Genomic DNA, 18,353 nt, shown 5'->3' with positions numbered 1-18,353 from the left:
CAGGGGAGAAATATTGTTTGTACGTCTAGTCTGTCCTCTTAAAACCCATCCTCCCCAAATTGTTTGGTTTCTGGATGATCTTTTTTTTTTTTTTAAACAGAGGGCAAACAATTTATTTAATATTTAGAGGTTCCCATTTGGTTAAGGATTTGCATACAAAATACAGCCTGTTTTGGGGATCTTTTAATTTTTAAAATCTCCAAATGGCCAGAATTTGCAATTCCACCTGGATGACAAGACTGTTTTTAGGGATGATTTTGATGTCAGATGTCGAACCTTTTACTTGGGCGGTCAGAAGCAGCTCCTTGCACAGCAGGTTCAGATTAGGTGTGGCCAAGGAACAGAAAAGAGCTGTCGGTTGTCAGGACTGAAAGGGCAGAGTGAGGCAGAAGAATAACGAAACAAGTGGGAACGATCACCACCCTTTGCTTCAAAGATGCAGCTCACACCTAGGATCAGCCGAGTTCAGGATGATGTTTTACTTTCATTTGCCGTTATTTCGGTTAACGGTAAAGGCAAGCCCTGCGACAGGGTTAAGTCTGGACTACATCCAAAGTGCTTTCTCCTCTTTGGAGCAAGGTAGTCCATTAGCAAACTGCATCACAGATAATACTGGAGACAAACATGGACGGCTGTAAGAAAACGGGCCATTATGCTAAGTGCAAAGAGTCTATGCATTTTATTTTTCAAACTTTACTGACTGTAAATAGTTACTTTTGAAATAAAACGTAATTCCTTCCTACAGGGGGATCCTAAGACTTTATCTCCAGCCCTTGCTGATATAAATCAGTCTTATTCTTTTCAAGAGCGCTGCTCTTGGACATGAGGACGGCAGGTACCACCTCACTTTTTTGGTTTTTGCGGGTTCGAAGATCTGCATGCAAATCCCAGCAAGGCAAATGAAGACTTTACCAAAACAGTAAAACAGCTTATAATTTTCCAGCTCATTTTAGCAACAGGATCTCTTATGTTATACTTTTGGTGTACACCACACTAAAAATAGCAGCAACCATGGATGTAAGAGGATGAAAGCGAGGACGATCTCACTAGGGCTGTGGGCTGAGCAGCTACGGATTACCTGCTCTCCTCTGGGAAAGACCCCAGTGAAATCAGAGTAAGTCTGTACACACGCTAGATGAAGATGGTGCTATGCTTTAAGCCTTTACGAAGCTGGAAAACAAAAGAAAACTAATAGTATTTAAACAGCATCCCTTATTTAGGCTCTCCTTACTCCAGTCACTCAGCAGGGCTCGGCTGTTCGGGCTAGTGCTGCGTTCTTGCCATAAGCTCGGGGGTGATGGGTCAAGGTTACAGACTTCCCACTTTGGGGGAGAAGCACAGCTGCTATCGCAGCACATATACATTCCTGGGGGTATAGGATGGCTCTGCAGCCACTCAGCCAAATTGTTACCTGAGCTAACAGGCTGCTAGACAGATTTCTCTGCTTTCCTGTGCTCGCTGACTGCTGCGGTCAAAGTGTTGGGGCAGCACTTAACTTGAAAGAAAGTAAGCGGGGAATGATTTATTCACTACTTTTAGCAGTTTAAAAAAAAAAAAGACTAAGAAGCATTGAGCAACATGATCAGGCAACAGACAAAAGAAGTGGTTCTGTCTTATGCGGCACCGAGTAAAACCGGGACTCGCCGCCACGCGATGTTGCAGAGGCCAACGCAAAGAATGGGTTAAAAACATCTGAGCACATCTCGGAAAGAAAAGTCCACGGAAGGCTGTCAAGCACAAAGACGTGAACAGAGCCTTTGGCTCATGAAACCGAGCGGTTTGCTGCCAAAATCCGTGAGGCTGTGCTCTGAAAAGCATCACTGGATGCCTGTCCTGCTGTTGTAGTCTTTCCTTAAGTGTCCACTACCAGCCCTCGTCAGAGGCTGCACACTGGGCTTGGTGAGCCTTCAATCTAGCTGAAAGAGCTGTTTTCTCCTCTCTGTGGGCAGATTTTGTAGGCTGGAATGTGCTGTACCTGGCAGCTGAGAAACAGGAATAATCGCAGTAAGTACTCAGCTCAACGAAATTAAGATCTCAGGACCGCTCCTCGCTTGATGCAGAACCAGGGGAAGGTCTCGAGTTGCGCAGTGTGGGAAAGGAAGCGAAAAAGAGAGATGCAACACACGCTGCTTCCTGCACCGTCTTCTCTCTGCCCCCTAACACCTCTCATTGCAGGTTTTAACGTTGGGTGAAAACATTTCCTTTAAAATAAAGCCTGTTTTCTTCTCTCAAGCAAAGATCAAAATGCGTGCAGAGAGTACAGTAGCGGCACTGTGTGCTACACGGCAGAGTGATGGTTGTACTGGGAACGTTAATAAACAGCGTCGAGAGCAGAACTTCTGCACAAAAAAAAAAAAGGGTGTACGTTACATCTCTCCCCCTCTCCCCTGTCTCATGCAATATTTACACAGCTGTGCTTTGTAAAATGTGTAGGGGAGGTTTTTATTATTATTTTTTGGTAATTTATTTACCTAAGATAGCCCAGCATCTGTTTTGCGGTGAGCTTCTTTCACAAAGTTTCACAGTTGCCTTGACTGATGCAAAAGGAGGTCATGGTCCTTGCTCAGTGATCCTAAAACCATTTGTTTTAACCACTTAGTCATTCTATTTGGCTAATTTGTGTTCTGTTCTGCGTTTTTCGTTTGTCTTCTACTTGGAAATGTGCATCCCTTGGGGAACTGATCTGGCTAGGTGGGTATTTTAGTTATCTGTTTTATAAAATGCAGAAGTGCACAGGAATTTGCAATAATACGCATCATTTACTGGCTCTCAATATGTACTGTATATTGGCTCTGAAGAATACTAATATTTCCCAGCTGCCTCCAAAAGAAAAAAAAAAAAAAAAAAAAGAGTTCAATGCAGTCTTTGCAGAGTTCTTTCCCATGACTGCCTACACAGGTGATGAAGACTTTTCCTGTGTCCTGAAGAATTAATAAGCCTGAACATTTCTGTACCAGCAGCATACCGCAGGAGATAAAATATTGCTTCTGCTTCCCATACACATTAGAAAAAGCAAGTCTGCTGATCTCAACTGCTAAGACAGCACATGAAACGAATGCAGTCCATTTCCTAACCAAGATCTAATCTATAGAAGAGTATAGATCCAAGTCAACATCCTGAATTGGTCCCAGAAGCAAACAAGAAAACTGGTTCAACTTTTTGAAGGCAGGTACAATACTTTCAATGTGTTTAATCTCATTTTGCAATTAAACAGCCCCATGTCACACAATCAGATGATCTTCAAGGATATCTGCATCAGAGGAGACCAGTCTGGAGCTCACAAAGATTCAAGTTTGACAGACTCCAAATCAGTAAGTAATGCAGAGGGGTGCTGCTGCCCTTCAGAGCTCACCTCTAAAAAGATGTAGAAAGCGCCTGCTTTTTTCCCAACACCAAGGCAGCTTAGAGTTTTCACCTGGTGTCAGAAGTGAAGCACAAACCGTATCGCTGCCTTTGCTTTGTGTGTGTTTGTTAAACAGAACGGGTGGCACAACACGGCCCAGGCAGCAAGGACGTCTGAAGAACGTGAGGTCCGTGGTCTACCAACAGAGCACTCCCAGCACAGGAATCCCACTGTCATCAGGGAGCTTTCTTCCAACCTTTGTTGAGGAATAGTTTTCCACACACCAAATCTTTCCTATCAGTCTGAAAATTTTTTCTAATTTGGTGTGGTGCCAGAAATATCTTGGGTGATCTTACGGTTGTCACAGCATGCAGGCAACCTGCTTTTAACTTGGTCATTGAAGTCGGTGAAAACAGTACACACGCATGATGTTAGCACCAGGCCAGTTGCAAACACAGCTTTAATTTGATATCTGAAGTGAAACACTTTCTGTATTTTTTAACTCAGAAGTCCTACAGCTCCATACCCATTTTTAAATGATGTGTTTCCTGACACTTGGAATTAGATGCAAGAAGCAGAGCTCCAACACTGACTGACAGACTGACTGACTTTCTCCAGCACCATACTGAAGGGATGTTTTCCTTGGGGGATTAGAGAACGTGCCTCAGCTTTGCTGTAACACTTGCATGAGATTATTAATTTTATTAAAAATGGAAAGTACAGATGAGGTTGAATCTGAGGGCCAAGTTTGTTGTGTTGTCCAGTGTCTGGGGGAAAAAAAAAAGTCTTTGAGGGATGAGAAAACATCTAGGACTTCTCAATTTGAACTGCCTTTCCAGTCAGCAGTTCTCTCCCCACCTCTAACTTCCTTCCATAATTTTGAGACATTAATGCCAGCAGCATGGCACATTGTCACGGGTCTCATGCTACTATGTGAATTGCCAAAGAAAAGCTGAGCTATTGATCCAGTGGTAATTTGCTGTCAAAATGACTCTGTCTGTTACAGCAAATGAGTAGCGTTAACCATTTGACTTGATAAATGCTACTGCAAAAGACTGACGACGCTCAAAGCACCACTATTGACCTGCTGTGTTCTCTCCTGCTCGCGTTAAGTTCTTGATCTTTGTTGGCCTTGGCCAATTAAAGTTGTCCATTAAGGTGCAGTTCTGGAAAAGTTCTGTTTAAAATAAACAACAACTTATATTGGTGAGTAACTCATCAACTATGCAGCAGTCTGATTCTGATTGCCTGGCAGAGAAACACTCGCATTTTGTGCAGTATCTGATAAAAGATCTATAATGTGCTAACACAAACCTATCATGTAGCACCTGTGACTAACAGATTGTGATATCAAAGTCTTGATGCCTAAGTGCTCCTGTAAATGCATTAAACTTTTAGCGGCAGGAACTGTAGACTGCCAGTGACAAGGAGCTGATATGGTATTTCAGTAAAAGTTGATAAGTGTTATTGCTCTTAGAAGAAAAGAAAAATCTTACGTTCCTGAAAACCACTGGGCAGCTTGTGTTTTGATGGGATACTGTAATGCAGAGAGCAGGGATAAGGAAACACATGGGCTCTATGAAAGCAAAAAGACATTTACAAAAAGTCCCGTATTCTACAGTAGCTGGAGCTCCTTGCAGCATGTTCCCACTGTATGCTTGGCTTTGGGCATTTACTTGTTCACTCAAAACCAGCGTTTTAGGCAGCAGCCTGGCACAGGAGGCCAGGCTTAATTCCATGTACCAGTAATGGAAGCATGAAAGGTAGCACAGACCCGAACACGCTCTGCTTCTCAGCTGTGACAGAACAAGGACGTTGGAAGACACTGTAAGAGTGGGGAGAGATGTGGGAAGCTCTGTATAAAGCCGTGGAGATCAGAAGCAGCACAGGTCTCAGTGGGAACAAGGAAATGAGGTCAACAAGAGCAGGAGACCTAGTCACTGTACACAGTCTAACAAAGCTCAGAAAAAGTTCTTCAGAGAAAATGAATGGTGGAAGTTTGCATGAACCTAGGAGGCAGGAGGTTCTGCCTGCCCTACTGCTCACGGCATCTCTTCGGCTTATTAGCCTGATGAAACTCTCTCTGCTGGAAGCCAAAATGTCCTGTCCACCAGAGAAACGCAATCTATTTCTGACCTCCCGTTCGGAGAGCCAAACTATGCCGTGGGCTGGAGGCTTGTCTGGTTGCGAAATGTTCCCCCTGTCTTAAGATATTAAGTTCAATGGAGGAAAAAATGGCACCAGTGCCTGCTCAATGGACGTGTCAAGGTATGAAGCGAAGCTGCAGCACAAGGCAGGTACAATCTTAACGGCTGTGTGAGTGCGCTGTCTGACTTTGCTTTACACACTGAGAACTGGAGGGCAAGGCAATGTCACATCTGGGAAATACTGAGCAAATACAATTGGCAGGGATCCTGGATGCAGACCTCCTCTGGTCTAAGGAAAAGAGAAGCTTCCTTGCTTTTGTCTTTCTTAAATAGGTCTAAGAGTATCCAGGCAGTTCAGCTCAAGGAAATTAATAAAGATCACAAAATTCCTGTGTCTAGTTATGATCCAGTGAAAACTGCCCACTGGCTTGTCACCGAGAAGCAATGCCAGAGAATTATTTGATATTGAATACTCCAGGACTGAAGTTGAATGTTTTCCCAGTGAAAAGGGATTATTTTTCTATTCCTTATTTTGTATAATACATGGTTCTCATGGTTTTCATCATATTTCTACAGTCAGTCTCTTGAATCATTGGCAGTAAAGTAGCACAATCACTGGAAACTTCTCTGAGCTCCAAGTTAGTGTGTGGCGTCAAATCTTTTGATGAGCCCACAGACCTTTTGCCTGAGGACAGATCAGGTGCACTCGGCATCCCTGATGCTGGGACATACTACACATATTTTATGTTCTAGGTAGTACCAGGCAACGGCTGTGTTTAGGGCATAAAGAACACAGTCTAGGAACTCCCTCATACCACTTTCTCTGGCATTTCCAAGACATAATTCCAAACAGACTTTGAAAACAAACTCCTGTGGTCATCTGATCTATGTCTGAATGAGTCTTTCTGATGCGTAAGGCATAAATAAAAGTTTCTTAGTAACTACAGAGAAGTTTCCTTGCATGCTGAGAATCTGCTAAGAAGAAAGCTCATGCCAGATTTAAGAAAAGGGTTACTGAAACAAGAGTTTGGACTGGTTGCCTGCATGGGGTGGTATCATGGTCAGCAATAGGGACAGACATGGTGACTTTAATTTAGGAGTCACTGTCACTGCAAGGGAAATAATCCAGAATAGTATCTTGGCTTCCAAGCTGCATAAAAATTGCTCAGAAATTATTTTCAGACAGTCCCATAGATGGTGACATGAGAACAAGCAGCACTAGCCCGAGTGGTGTAGTGAGCAATCATGAGGCTGACTTTAATAGCATCTTTACTACCAAAGACATGTCCAGCAGTCTAACAGGGAGCTCTCTAGCTTACTGCAGGTTCATAGAACATTATCAGCTTCACGAGCTGCCCCTGGAACTGTCTTTCAGTCATGCAGTGCAAGTGTTACTACCAATTCCTCATGGTTTTTGCACTGAAAGTTCCATTTGGTTCCTGGTGAGGACACAGACGAGCCCAGGGCAGCGCGACCAGCAGCAGAGCAGCTGAGGTGGATGGAGCTGAGCACGGGAAGATGGGTGACCACCGTATGAAAAGCCTCATCACTCTTTCAGAGGAAGAAGGACCACAGAGCTGGGGCAGTGGTTTTAAACGAGAGCAGGGTAGATTTCGATTAGACGTCAGGAACAAGTTCTTCCCCACGAGGGTGGTGAGACCCTGGCACAGGTTGCCCAGGGAGGAGGTGGAAGCCCCATCCCTGGGAGTTTTTAAGGCCAGGCTGGATGGGGCTCTGAGCAGCCTGATCTAGTGGGGGATGTCCCTGCTGACTGCAGAGGGTTGGACTAGATGACCTCTAAAGGTCCCTTCCAGCTCAACGCATTCTGTAATTCTCTGATTTTGCAGCTGGGTGCAGTGCTGGAAGCTGGGCAACAGCACAAAGTCAGCAGAGCTATTTGTCCCTTCAGATATCTCCAGAAGTGCAAGGAATACAATTGTACTTTTCCTGGAATTACCATCCTCTAGAGACCAAACTAACTTGTGGAAATACAAGCACTAGGAAGCTCTGAGTAAAGAAACTCAGAGAATACTCTGAATTTGCATCTTAAGTATTTTTTTCCATCCCACGCTGTAGAAATACAATGGGAGTAAAAATGGCAAATACCATCCATATGCTACACTACAAAATGACTGACAGAGCACAATGCAAACATTACTCCTGCACTGAATCAAGAGAATACATTAAAAAAAAATAAAATGCGTAAGTGGAATACCGATATACATTAATTCAATCTTCTCTTATTATGGAATTAAAAAACTTATACCTGTAATTATGGCTTACCCACATTACAAGCAGGGCTGCCACAGAACTGAACACGGGCCAGCTTTGTACGCGAGTTCAAAGCCAGCGTGATGTTGCCTTATTTCCTTACTAACATCATCTTTATCCTCTCTTGCCCTTCTTCTCAGTTAATGAGGGTTATGTACTGAAAGTGCTGAGATAAAGTAGTGGTAAGGAGGATACCGCAAAAGGCATTTGAAAAGCAGAAGTAATTTACTACATGCCTGCTTTGTTTTACTTCCTAAGCCTTCCTGTTGTGAAAGAAAATTCATCTTTTCTGGCAGACTCCAGCCTTTTTAGGCCTGAGAGCTCCCCAGGAGCTTTCGAGCGCAGGTAAATGGATGCAAGACTCAAGGAGCACAGTACAAGGAACATGGAATTAATGTTGGGTTTTGCTTTGGCTGTCACAGCTGACGTATAAGGAGAACGCTATATCCTTCCTTGCAAGAAGTATCTAGATGTGAAAAACACAAGGCTGAGCCCGTTGCTCATGACTACGGGCCTGAAATGCCAGGAAAGGAAAGGTCACGGTGCTGGTGGGTGAAGCACATAGGATCTACACCTAACCTGTCAGGGTGCTCCAAAGCCCAGTGATGTAAAAGCGCAGAGGAAGGACTGTGGCAGGACAGTAGGTGCAGCCTGTGCTCGGCACGCAGCGGAGACCCCAAGAGTAGGCACAGGGGAAGCATCCACTGCCTAATCTAAATAGCACACAGAGTGGTTTTGTCCTCTTCTGTTCTCCTGCCAGTTTGCACATATGTTCCGAGTACACAGCCTGCCCTCCAAAGACCACTTACAGGGGCAATCACAGGGAAGCAAAGCAGGAAGAAAGTATCCAAAAAGGGAGTTTGTTCAAGAGAAAAAAATGGAGACAGATGTAGAGCGACTAGTCACGGCTGGCGGTAAATAACCTTCTGTCTGGAGTGCTCTCTTTCTCTAAGAGGAGTTCACATATTCCATTTCATATTTCCTTTCTAGGAAGTCAAATCTTTGTTTTCCTGGCATTTGTTGTTCTTTTTTTTCCCCTTTCTTTCCCCTATGTATTTTTTCCCTGCATATGGTCTAAAATTGTCTTCTCGTTTTCCCTTCTTTCTGTGTTCTCTTTTAAGCGTGACATTTCTCCAAGCTCCCTCTCACGCAGACCGAATTTCCCTGCCCTGTCCCAGGCAACATCTTTTCCTACAACCCTCTCATCATCTCTGTGCCACGAGCACTTCCCTCTGCCTCTACATGTGCATACACATACAGGTGCTTCACACCTGCTCCTGAATTCGAGTCCCCACTTTTTTCTCATGTGCATACCTCAGAACCAAGCGAACGCAACACGCACACACAGAATATTCATCCTTTCACTCCCATAAACCTGTCAAGGCATATAGGGCAAGAAGCTATCTCTGCATAAATCTAAATCTCCTGTGAGGAAGCAATCTACTCAAAGGCAATAAAGCCAAAGGATATATTATTATCTTTGGTGTGGATCCTACTGGGCCGGGAGGTTGGCTGCTGGCTCCTCTCTGAACTTTCCTTCCCAGCCAGAACATCCGTCCCACAGACAAGTCTAAGCTTCCTTTCCTTGGTCTGATTTCCTCCTCCTGTTGTTTGGCCGGTAACCCAAAAGGACAGGGTTTAATTACAGAGTTTGGAAACCTGGCTTATGCTGCTCTGCCAGCGGAGGATAAAACTTCAGCCTGCCTTCCGAACCAGCACCATTGCGCACCGCTGATAGCTGCGTAACCCCACACAGCACAACATGAACCACAGAGAAGAAACGCCAAGTCAAACAAAAGTCCGGTCTTAGTCTTTAAACTTCAATTGCGAATTTCACCGAGAAAAACAAAACAAAACACTGAAGCTCAGAGATTTCTGCACCATACTACCATTTTGACTGTAGATTAAATAAACAGCAAGGCTTTTTTCTGGACTGGAGAGACATTGGAAAGGACGGATCTGAAACAGGTCCAGGCTCCAAAGCTCCCCTCTCAGAGAGAAACGCTGCGGAAAGCCACCGGGTAATACACGATCTTAACATCATCTGTGCAGCTTTCAGATGATCAATACATTTTCTAGGCAGATGCCCCACTGAAGTCTCATAAAACATTTTATACTTGTGGAGATAAAGCACCCATATCAAACACAACGGGCCAGACTTGAACGACAGCCCCATGGGTGATTTCTGAGGCTGGGCAGGGCACTGTGCATCCCGTGGCAGGACGCGTCCCTCGGAGGGAGCACCTTGTGCCAGTGACACACCAGTGTTGTCCTGGCATGGAAGGACACTTCAGAAGTGTTCTGTCCTTCACACTGATGAGCTGTGGCTCTTCAGGTAATCTCCCTGCCAGCAGTGCTCTTGCAGTGACCCTGTTTTGCAGAGAAGCTGAGGCAATGAATTCAGGGGACAGGCTGTTGGAAAGCATCGGCAGAAATATTGGGGTGGGGCTGCGTGGATATAGCCCAAAGATGGTTTGAAGGTGCATCCCACGCAGGCAGGATAAAGCTCTTTTTCTTCATAGCTGTGACAGTGATAGATAGTGTGGTGAATCTGAGCTATATCTAGTTGGTACCTGGCTTGAGTCCCTGATGTTGCAAGGTGATTTTTCTGCCATTTTACAAGCAAGACTAAGCAGAATCTGGGATTTTTCCATAGCGAGTGAGGAAGGTCATGAGGAAAGAAGACCCTTCTCTGACTTGTTTTTTGTCTTCCTGAGCACCTCAGGAAGTTTGACATGGGCTGTCGTGCTTCTTCATGACAGGCACCCAGTGGTGCCTAGGAGTAGTGGAGGTGCTTTGGAGGTGTAAGGCTTTAGGTACTTCTCTTGTCGAGCTTAGCAGCTCAGTGCCACCATCTAATCAGGACTTAGATGAGACGGAGGTAATGACCACATATGGGGAAAAACCGCCAGAAATGAGAGCAAAATTAATAGCCAACCTCTGGCTGTGGCACAAATAGAGAACGTTTGTCATTAACAAAGAGCACCCCAAACTTTGGGGGAGGAAAGTTAGCCCCCAGCCTGACAACGACGCAGAAGCAGTGACCCAGTCAGCTTTTAGCCATCTGTGTCTGCAGAGGAGGTGCTGATGTCTCCCTTTCAATAGGGCGCCGAGCTTTTGTTCGTGTTTTTGCCGCTCCATGAGCAGACCGGTCTAGTCCAAGGTGAAGCTCTGCCTTCCGTCATCTGGAGCCTGGAGCTGGTGGAGGAAAGCCCCCAGTGTCTACTGAGCAGGGCACCTCGCTGAAAACACCAGAGCCCTGGGGATGGCAGCAGCAAGGCAGGCACGGGGAGCCTGGCACTTGTCTGCCTGCAGGTCCACCCCTCTCCTCCTGCCAAAGTGCCACATCTGCAGTCAATAAGGGCCCACAAGCTGGCTCCTCCTCATTAGAGGAGAGAGGGCAGCTGGCAGGGGATCCTCCAAGGGCTCCCAGGCGCGGGAATCAGTCCCCTCCCAGTCTGGAATAGCCCAAATTTGGTGACTTTCTGGGCATGCTGTAAAGGACAGCTGTTTGACAGGGTCTCCAGGGAAAGCTGTGGGTATGTTTCCTACACGATGAAGGATATAGGTGGCTGGCCAAATGCCCACAGAACTGATTTTAATGCTGTTCAGGTTGAATTTACTTTTCTGTGCTGTATAGTTCATTATACACAGTGCCCTGGACACGCATGTGTTGTTTCAAAACAACCCAAACCCATACTATTTTTAATTCAAACAAACAAGAAAGAAAAATAAAAAAAACACATTGCAAAAGAACCTTTGAGCTGTTTAGAGGAACTTCTCAAACACAGGCAAACTGATGATGAAAGCACTGCTTGCCTTTGTCTCACAAATACGACTTCTGTTATTTTTATTGGCAATAAATGTTTGATTATGTAGCTGTAAGCAAAATCTAACTTCACCTATGCGTGCAGCACTGACCCAGAAAATATTTCCAATAGTATTAAGCACCCAGATGATCTCAGAATAAGTGATCAATGGACAGTTAAGCGTGTAACACAACATAACCCAAAAGATGATCAACAAGAAAGATCACACACGAAAATTAACTGAGAAAAGGTAGAAGAGATGCTTCCTAAACCCACTGAAGTGTAACACCCAGTGATATCTATTTAGATATGAAGCCTCCCACCACACTTCATAGTATCGAAGATAACAAAATATCTCCTTCTGTAAGTCTCTCAAAAGTCATTACTACGTGAGCTCAAGTGTTGTGTAACGCTTGAAGAGTGCTTCTAAGTTCTATAAGTTTAGGGATATTTATTTAAACACATTTATTTAAGGCACAGCCCAGGCAGGTACTTTTTTTTGCTAACTGATTTTCACTGCTATCCCAGAATTGAATCTGGACATTTTTACAGAAAAAGACCGCCTATCTTTCACTGCATTATTTAAATACTTCAGATATTTGGCCAAAACACAGAAGTGACACACTACAGAAACATTCACAGCTGCAGGAGCAATAAAACCTCTACGATATTATCATCAGACTGACCTTTTCTCAGGAGAAGTTACAAGATGTTTAGAACTGACCACCTTTTCTACACAGCATTCAGGGGATTCTGATAACAAAACACAGCAACCGGAGAGGATGTTCTCCTGAAAGCCGGGGCTTACCTGGCTCCACTTCATGCCATCCACTTGACTGGCTGCCACTGCCCGGAGAGCGCCCTTGGCTTGTATAAAACGGCTCCTCACCAGGACTGTCCATCTCATCCTCCACAGACTTGAGACGTTTTGTAGAGCTGAGAAAGCGAAAACGCGTAATAAGTACTACGGATACGGAGAGGAACAAAGGCACTCCTGTTGGAACGTATCTTGCCAGCCCTGCTTGAGACTAACTTAGTTATGGAATCTCTAACAGATTTAAGGCTGAGAAGGGCTCTGTGCGAGTTGTGCGCAGCCACCCTGCCAGCCCAACCTCTCAGCATCCACTTTTTCTTTCCAATTTGCTTCGTGGCCAATGACTAAGCTTCAAGGAGAGAGAAAACACTCTCATGGAGTCCAGGCTGAACCCCTAAACATGCGTTAGTTTAACTAGAAGATAATTTAGCCTTTTACACTTCAAGAAGTAGGACATCTTTCAAAGCACACAGAGGTTAACAAAAACTGAAGAACTTAACAGCAGGACTTTAATTTGTATTGTGTGATTTTTGCAATTTGAATGAACATGGCAATGACATACCAGACTTATTTTAACTGTCAGATTTTTCCACAGCTTATTCTGAAAGACAAATTGTTTATCAGTTCAAACTTATGCTTTCTATCTTTTAACCGTAGCCATTAAATTAACCCAGGCTTCAGTCCCATAAAAAACAAGCAAGGGAATGATGGAAGAATCCATTTTTAGTTCAAACGTTCACCTTTTCCTACAGGTATATAAGCATTTCACCCTGGAACTGTATGCCACCAAGCATAAAAAGCCTCCAAGAGGTATCTCTGGCCAATGTCAGCACTAAAGGACTCCCTCGTGTTGTATCACACCTCCCTCCCCAAAGCCCAGGAGACACAAGAGCCCTTTCAGTGGTCTCCGGTTGTTCTGCAGGGAGGGGATCCCAAAACCAAAGACACTCGGCTTGGCTCCATTTTCTCTAACGAGTTGCACAGACCGCGTGGGGCCGTTACCGAGAATTTCTTTTCTAAGTACTTTTCCAAGGCTGGGTCAGCTCACTTTTTTTTTTTTTCCACCAAATCTGTGTTCTGTTAAGACTTAAGGCATTCAAGAACAGGCTCCTCTGCGTAGGGGGAACATATTTAACAGACATAAAAAATTCCACTGCCATTTCTATTGGTTTAAAGCCTGCAGCCTCTCTACTGCTCCCCACCCGAAGCTCTGCACAGGTAGGAGCTGGCGGGTATGCAGAATCAGTTTGTGAGAAACAGGAAGAATAAGTCTTGCGGTATGCGTGGAATGCAGGTTTGGCCGTTCCTTAATTTAGAGAATTGTTGTGTGTCAATAGGGGAAATTGTATGCATACAATATAATTACCGCCCGATAATTCTGCTGAGTCTGTGTATTTAAGGAATATTTTTTTTTTCCTGACTGGGAACAGCCTAATGAGAGGAAAACAAACATATCACCAAGTTATTAACTACCCATGCTGTTTATAATTAGCTCCTTATCAGTGGTAGCTATTTGCAGAAGAACTGAAGAGCAACAACTGAGCTCTTAAGTAACATTAATAACCTCACTTTTTTGCTTCTGGAGTCACAAGTAGATTCTACCTGAGAACAGTGCTAATGATGAGCACTGTGGGGTACGCAGTTTACATGCAAAAAAGAAAGAGCACAAAGTTTTTAACTGATGTGTGATGGAGATTGCAGTCACTGAGCTTCCTAACGTGCACACTAAATGCAAGATGCAGAATGTTCTACAAACTGCACAAAGTTATTGCTAAGAGCTTCTCTTCAAAGATGTTTTTTAAAAAATAAAAACAACAGCTATATTCAAATATAGAGACTTTTTACATGTGTACTTGCTTACTGCAAAGCTGGTGGCACTGCAGACTGACGAAAAAAACCCCAAACATAAAAGAACCCTGGGCCTGAAGTCAGACTTTCTTGTCATGTCTTTGAAATAAGTGATCTATTTTGGCTGCGGGGGAAAAAAAAATAATCAATCTGGTTCCTTAATAGCATTCAAGACTACTACAGTGACTGAGCTTATTTATAAATCTAATCTCATGGATGGTTAAAGGTAAAAAATAAAAAATATCCTTGTTTGATAGTTGGCATCCAGGCCAAAATCAAAATCAGACTAGGTAGTCATCTGCACAAGCAATTCAGTTTTCCAAAGGCTGGGTCACAAATTTCTAACTGCTATAAGAAAACTAGAAAGAAAAACTGCTGCACTGACTCATCTAACACTTTTCACAGTAAAGAATGCATTTAAGTTTATCTTAAGACTTTCCTGCTAGGACAAAGCAGCACATCTCTTATCTTCTGCCACAAGTGAAACTCCAGCAACTCCAGTAGAACTTCTCCTGATACACCGAGATACAAGCCAAAACTTACACAAGTTGATGCAGCAGTTTTTCTTTAAAGCTTGTATGTATAAAAAGAACTTTACCAGCAATCCAGTTGAACATTCAACTCTGAGAATCTGAAACAGCTCCACATCTTGAGGCCCCCAAACAGCTTGTCAAAGAATTTAATGGTTACTTTCCCTGATGAGTAATGATGCTGGCCTGGGTTTCCAAGTAACGAGGTAGTAGGCAGAGATTAAATTACCTGGTAGAGGATGTGCTAGGTAAAGACCTCCTCATTGCTCCTGGGCTCATGCTGTAGTATGAAGAACTTTCCAAATCTGAGAGGGAGAAATTAGGGCCTGTTCCTGCAGCTATCGGTGCTGGGGAAACAAAAAAAGATCACAGTCAGTAAGTCATGTGAATACACCATGAACTGCACTTCAAAATCACTTTCTTCCTCCTCCTGAGTGTGTTTAGTTTCACAACGAGAACAGGTGGGACATGGAAATTAGGAAATGCTAATGGTAACTGGCATTGCAATCAAGGAGATGTAAATTTTATCAAGAATACAATGTTCCATGACGAAGGCTCTTTCGTACATTCCTGCAAAGATATTATTTAAAAAAACCCCAACACAACACACAAAACCCCCCCCAAACAATTACGGTGAGATTTACTTTAAGCACTGCTTTTCTATTAATATCACTCTAACGCTAATGAAACTTGCAGCTTTTGCTTTTAGGACAACATTGCATCTCTTGGCATAGTTACAAATAGGCTGCATCATCCCTGTAGTGTGCTTGGCACAATCTATAAGCGGTCTAGGCAGGGAAATACACACCTCAGGACCTCTGGTATGTACGTGATGTACATCCACAACCACAGAGGTTACAGATGTCCCTTGGAGAAAGCACAGAAGCAGATGAGAAACGAGAGTTGTTCTTCTGCCTGCAACTATCTGAGTTTTCTTCTGGCCTCTCCTCCAGCTAAATCAGAGCTGGAGACATAGGGCTCTCAAAAGCTTTTATCCAGCAGTTAACTTCCACTGTTCACCTCTCATCACCTTACCCAGCACCGAAGTTTTACTGTAAAGGATATGAATGCTGTTAATTTCCCTGTCCTAGAGCCGCAGTTTTACAGTAAAACATGATGAATTCCTACACACCCTGAAGTCTGCAGGCACAAGCCTATGAACTCCGTGTGCCGTATTCTTCTCAGGACAGAAAGGAACGGAGCAGTTTAATGGTAAAGTCAACAGATAATGCATTTCACAAAAAAAGCCACTAAACAGCAAATGGTGCCATATCCACTGTTGCCGTTGCCTATTTACAGGACAATATGGCTCTGGGAGCTGACAATTACACATCACGATTTTCTCTTGCTTTTCAGAGACATCTGAAACAAAGGATGTCCTGCACAACAAAACGCACAAGCTTGGCCTGGAACGTATTGTCTGAGAGCCCTGATTCACGGCGACAAAGGCCTTGAAGCAGTCTCAGTGCCACACAAGGCTCCTGAGCCAAGTTTAATCTTTGGTCTGAGAGTCTGGCCCATTTTCAAACGTGAAAAAATCTTTCACTCCGACGGGGCAGGACTGAGGAAATGAAGACAGGATAGCTCCTATCACCCAGCTAACATGTCTGGGCTGAAACGCAGGCTGCTAGGAGTGCTGCCACTGCCTGCAATGGGGCCAGTATTTCACCCCAAGTCTTAAGGAGCTCACAATGTCAGATCTGACAGAGGAATAATGTAGCTTTGCAGCTGCCTCATCATCCCCACAAGACAATTAGTTGTTGTTTGGCAAGGATCTTTTAAGAACGTCATCGAGACAGAAAGGCAACAGCCTGGACAGCCACGGGCTTTTAAAAGCACGGGACGGAAAATACACAACGCCATTAAAACTTAAGAAAATCTGGAAGGATCATTAAAAGCAACCAAGTTGGGAAGTAATTTATGACAAGAACACTCAAATCCTTTGTTATCTTCTCTTAACTATCATATGCTTCCTGCACGCTGGGCATATGAGAGGGTGTGTTAACAGAGAGAAGGAAAAATTAAGCACAGTAAAATTAACTTGTTTTATCAATTTGTGCTTTCTGCAACAATTTCCTGACAGCAGCTCCAAGAGGCTGTAAAACTGATGAATTTGCATGGAAAAAGAAACCGGTGTAAGTAATTTGTGTAAAAGGTAACACGGACATGGACTGCTATAATTCAGACACCCTGCAGATAGCAGACTGCTGCAGTGTGAGCAGTTATGGGTTAGAAAAATGACCACACTGCAGTCAGTCTGACTTGAATGGAAATCAATCATAAAGGTACTCTCTGCAGCATCTACTCCACAGTTTTCAGCAACTTCCTTGCCAAACAGATTTGTGCTCTGTAAACCCGTCGCTGATCAATTCCTCTGCACCCTCCACCTACCAAAGCCTAACTTTCGGGTTAAGCATACTGTTTTCCAAACAGGAACATAAAAAGGCAAGCACTAAATTAAAACACCTTTTTTATTTATTTTTTCTGAGGCACGATGAATTTCGTAGCCATTGCAGGATTTATGAAACAGTTTTATTCCATGGAAGGAAAAGTGATATCTGGATAACGCTTCTCTTCTTTCTCTCAATTCCTTCTGTTTATTGCTCTCCCCTCAAACCCTGGAAGTCTCTGTTCCAACCCTTGAACTGGCCGTATAGGAAAATGAAAAGTATCTCCAGAGCAGGGGTGGGGTAGGAACAACGTATTGCTAACGCTGTGTAAACTCGGCACAAAGCAGAAAGGGCTAATCGCACACGAACTTCCGCTCGGGGTAGCAAGCATGAAGGCTGCTTTGTCCCTCACAGGCCAAACCACCTTGCCACAATCAAGTCTGTTGGCAACCTGAGGGTTAAAAACCAAAACTCACCGCTGATATACACAAACAGATCTAAGCAGCAGAGGTTGAAGCGCTATGGCAGCAAGTACTCCAACCGCCTTGGCAGTGCTTGCACAGGAGCCACAATCCCACCTCAACCAGCTCGAGGTCTCTCAGCAAGCATTGCATGGGGCAAATATGTGCTGAAATCCCTTCTGCTGCCCGCCTGAGGGGCACAGGGGTGATGCAAAAGGGTATTTGTACCTTTCCTTGCAGTTAACCCACTTCCTATCCCAAAATGTGCCAACGTGTAGAGCCCACCCAGAGACCATAGGGAAGAGGATAATGTTTTTCCTGTTCCCAGCTGGAATTTGGTTGAAGCTGTGTGTGCTTCTGTCCCTGCTTCAGCTGAGCCACACCTCACACCTCCCGTGCTGGGCTTTGGCTGTGGGGACCTCGCTGCCCAGCATCATAGAGTCATAGGATCGTAGAATTACAGAATCATAGAATCACAGAATCACAGAAGGTTCGGGGTTGGAAGGAACCTTGAAAGATCATCCAGTCCAACTCCACTGCCAGAGCAGGGTCACCCAGGGCAGCCACACAGGAACACGTCCAGGAGGGTTTAAAAGGCTCCAGAGCAGGAGACTCCACACCCTCTCTGGGCAGCCTCGGCCAGGGCTCCGGCACCCTCAGAGTAAAGAACTTTCTCCTCATGTGGAAGTGGAACTTCCCATGTTCTAATTTAAACCCATTATTCCTTGTTTTATGGCTGG

The 18,353-nt window shown here is 44.3% G+C and overlaps 1 protein-coding gene across 1 annotated transcript in view; it reads right to left on the bottom strand.

Moving 5' to 3' along the window:
* The window catches only part of NFIA (nuclear factor I/A), a gene marked incomplete at its 5' end in the record, with an annotated part of 110,236 nt that overhangs the window by 59,834 nt on the left and 32,049 nt on the right, over window positions 1-18,353 (bottom strand). Inside the window, 2 exons of the mRNA XM_009865195.1 lie at window positions 12,379-12,506; window positions 14,992-15,109. Of these exons, the coding sequence (XP_009863497.1) occupies window positions 12,379-12,506; window positions 14,992-15,109 (246 nt within the window). The remainder of the gene's footprint in view (window positions 1-12,378; window positions 12,507-14,991; window positions 15,110-18,353) is intronic.

Source organism: Apaloderma vittatum, unplaced genomic scaffold (genome assembly GCF_000703405.1).
Source record: "Apaloderma vittatum isolate BGI_N311 unplaced genomic scaffold, ASM70340v1 scaffold24402, whole genome shotgun sequence".
NCBI lineage: Eukaryota > Metazoa > Chordata > Aves > Trogoniformes > Trogonidae > Apaloderma > Apaloderma vittatum.
This window is presented reverse-complemented; position numbering and strand designations above follow the sequence as displayed.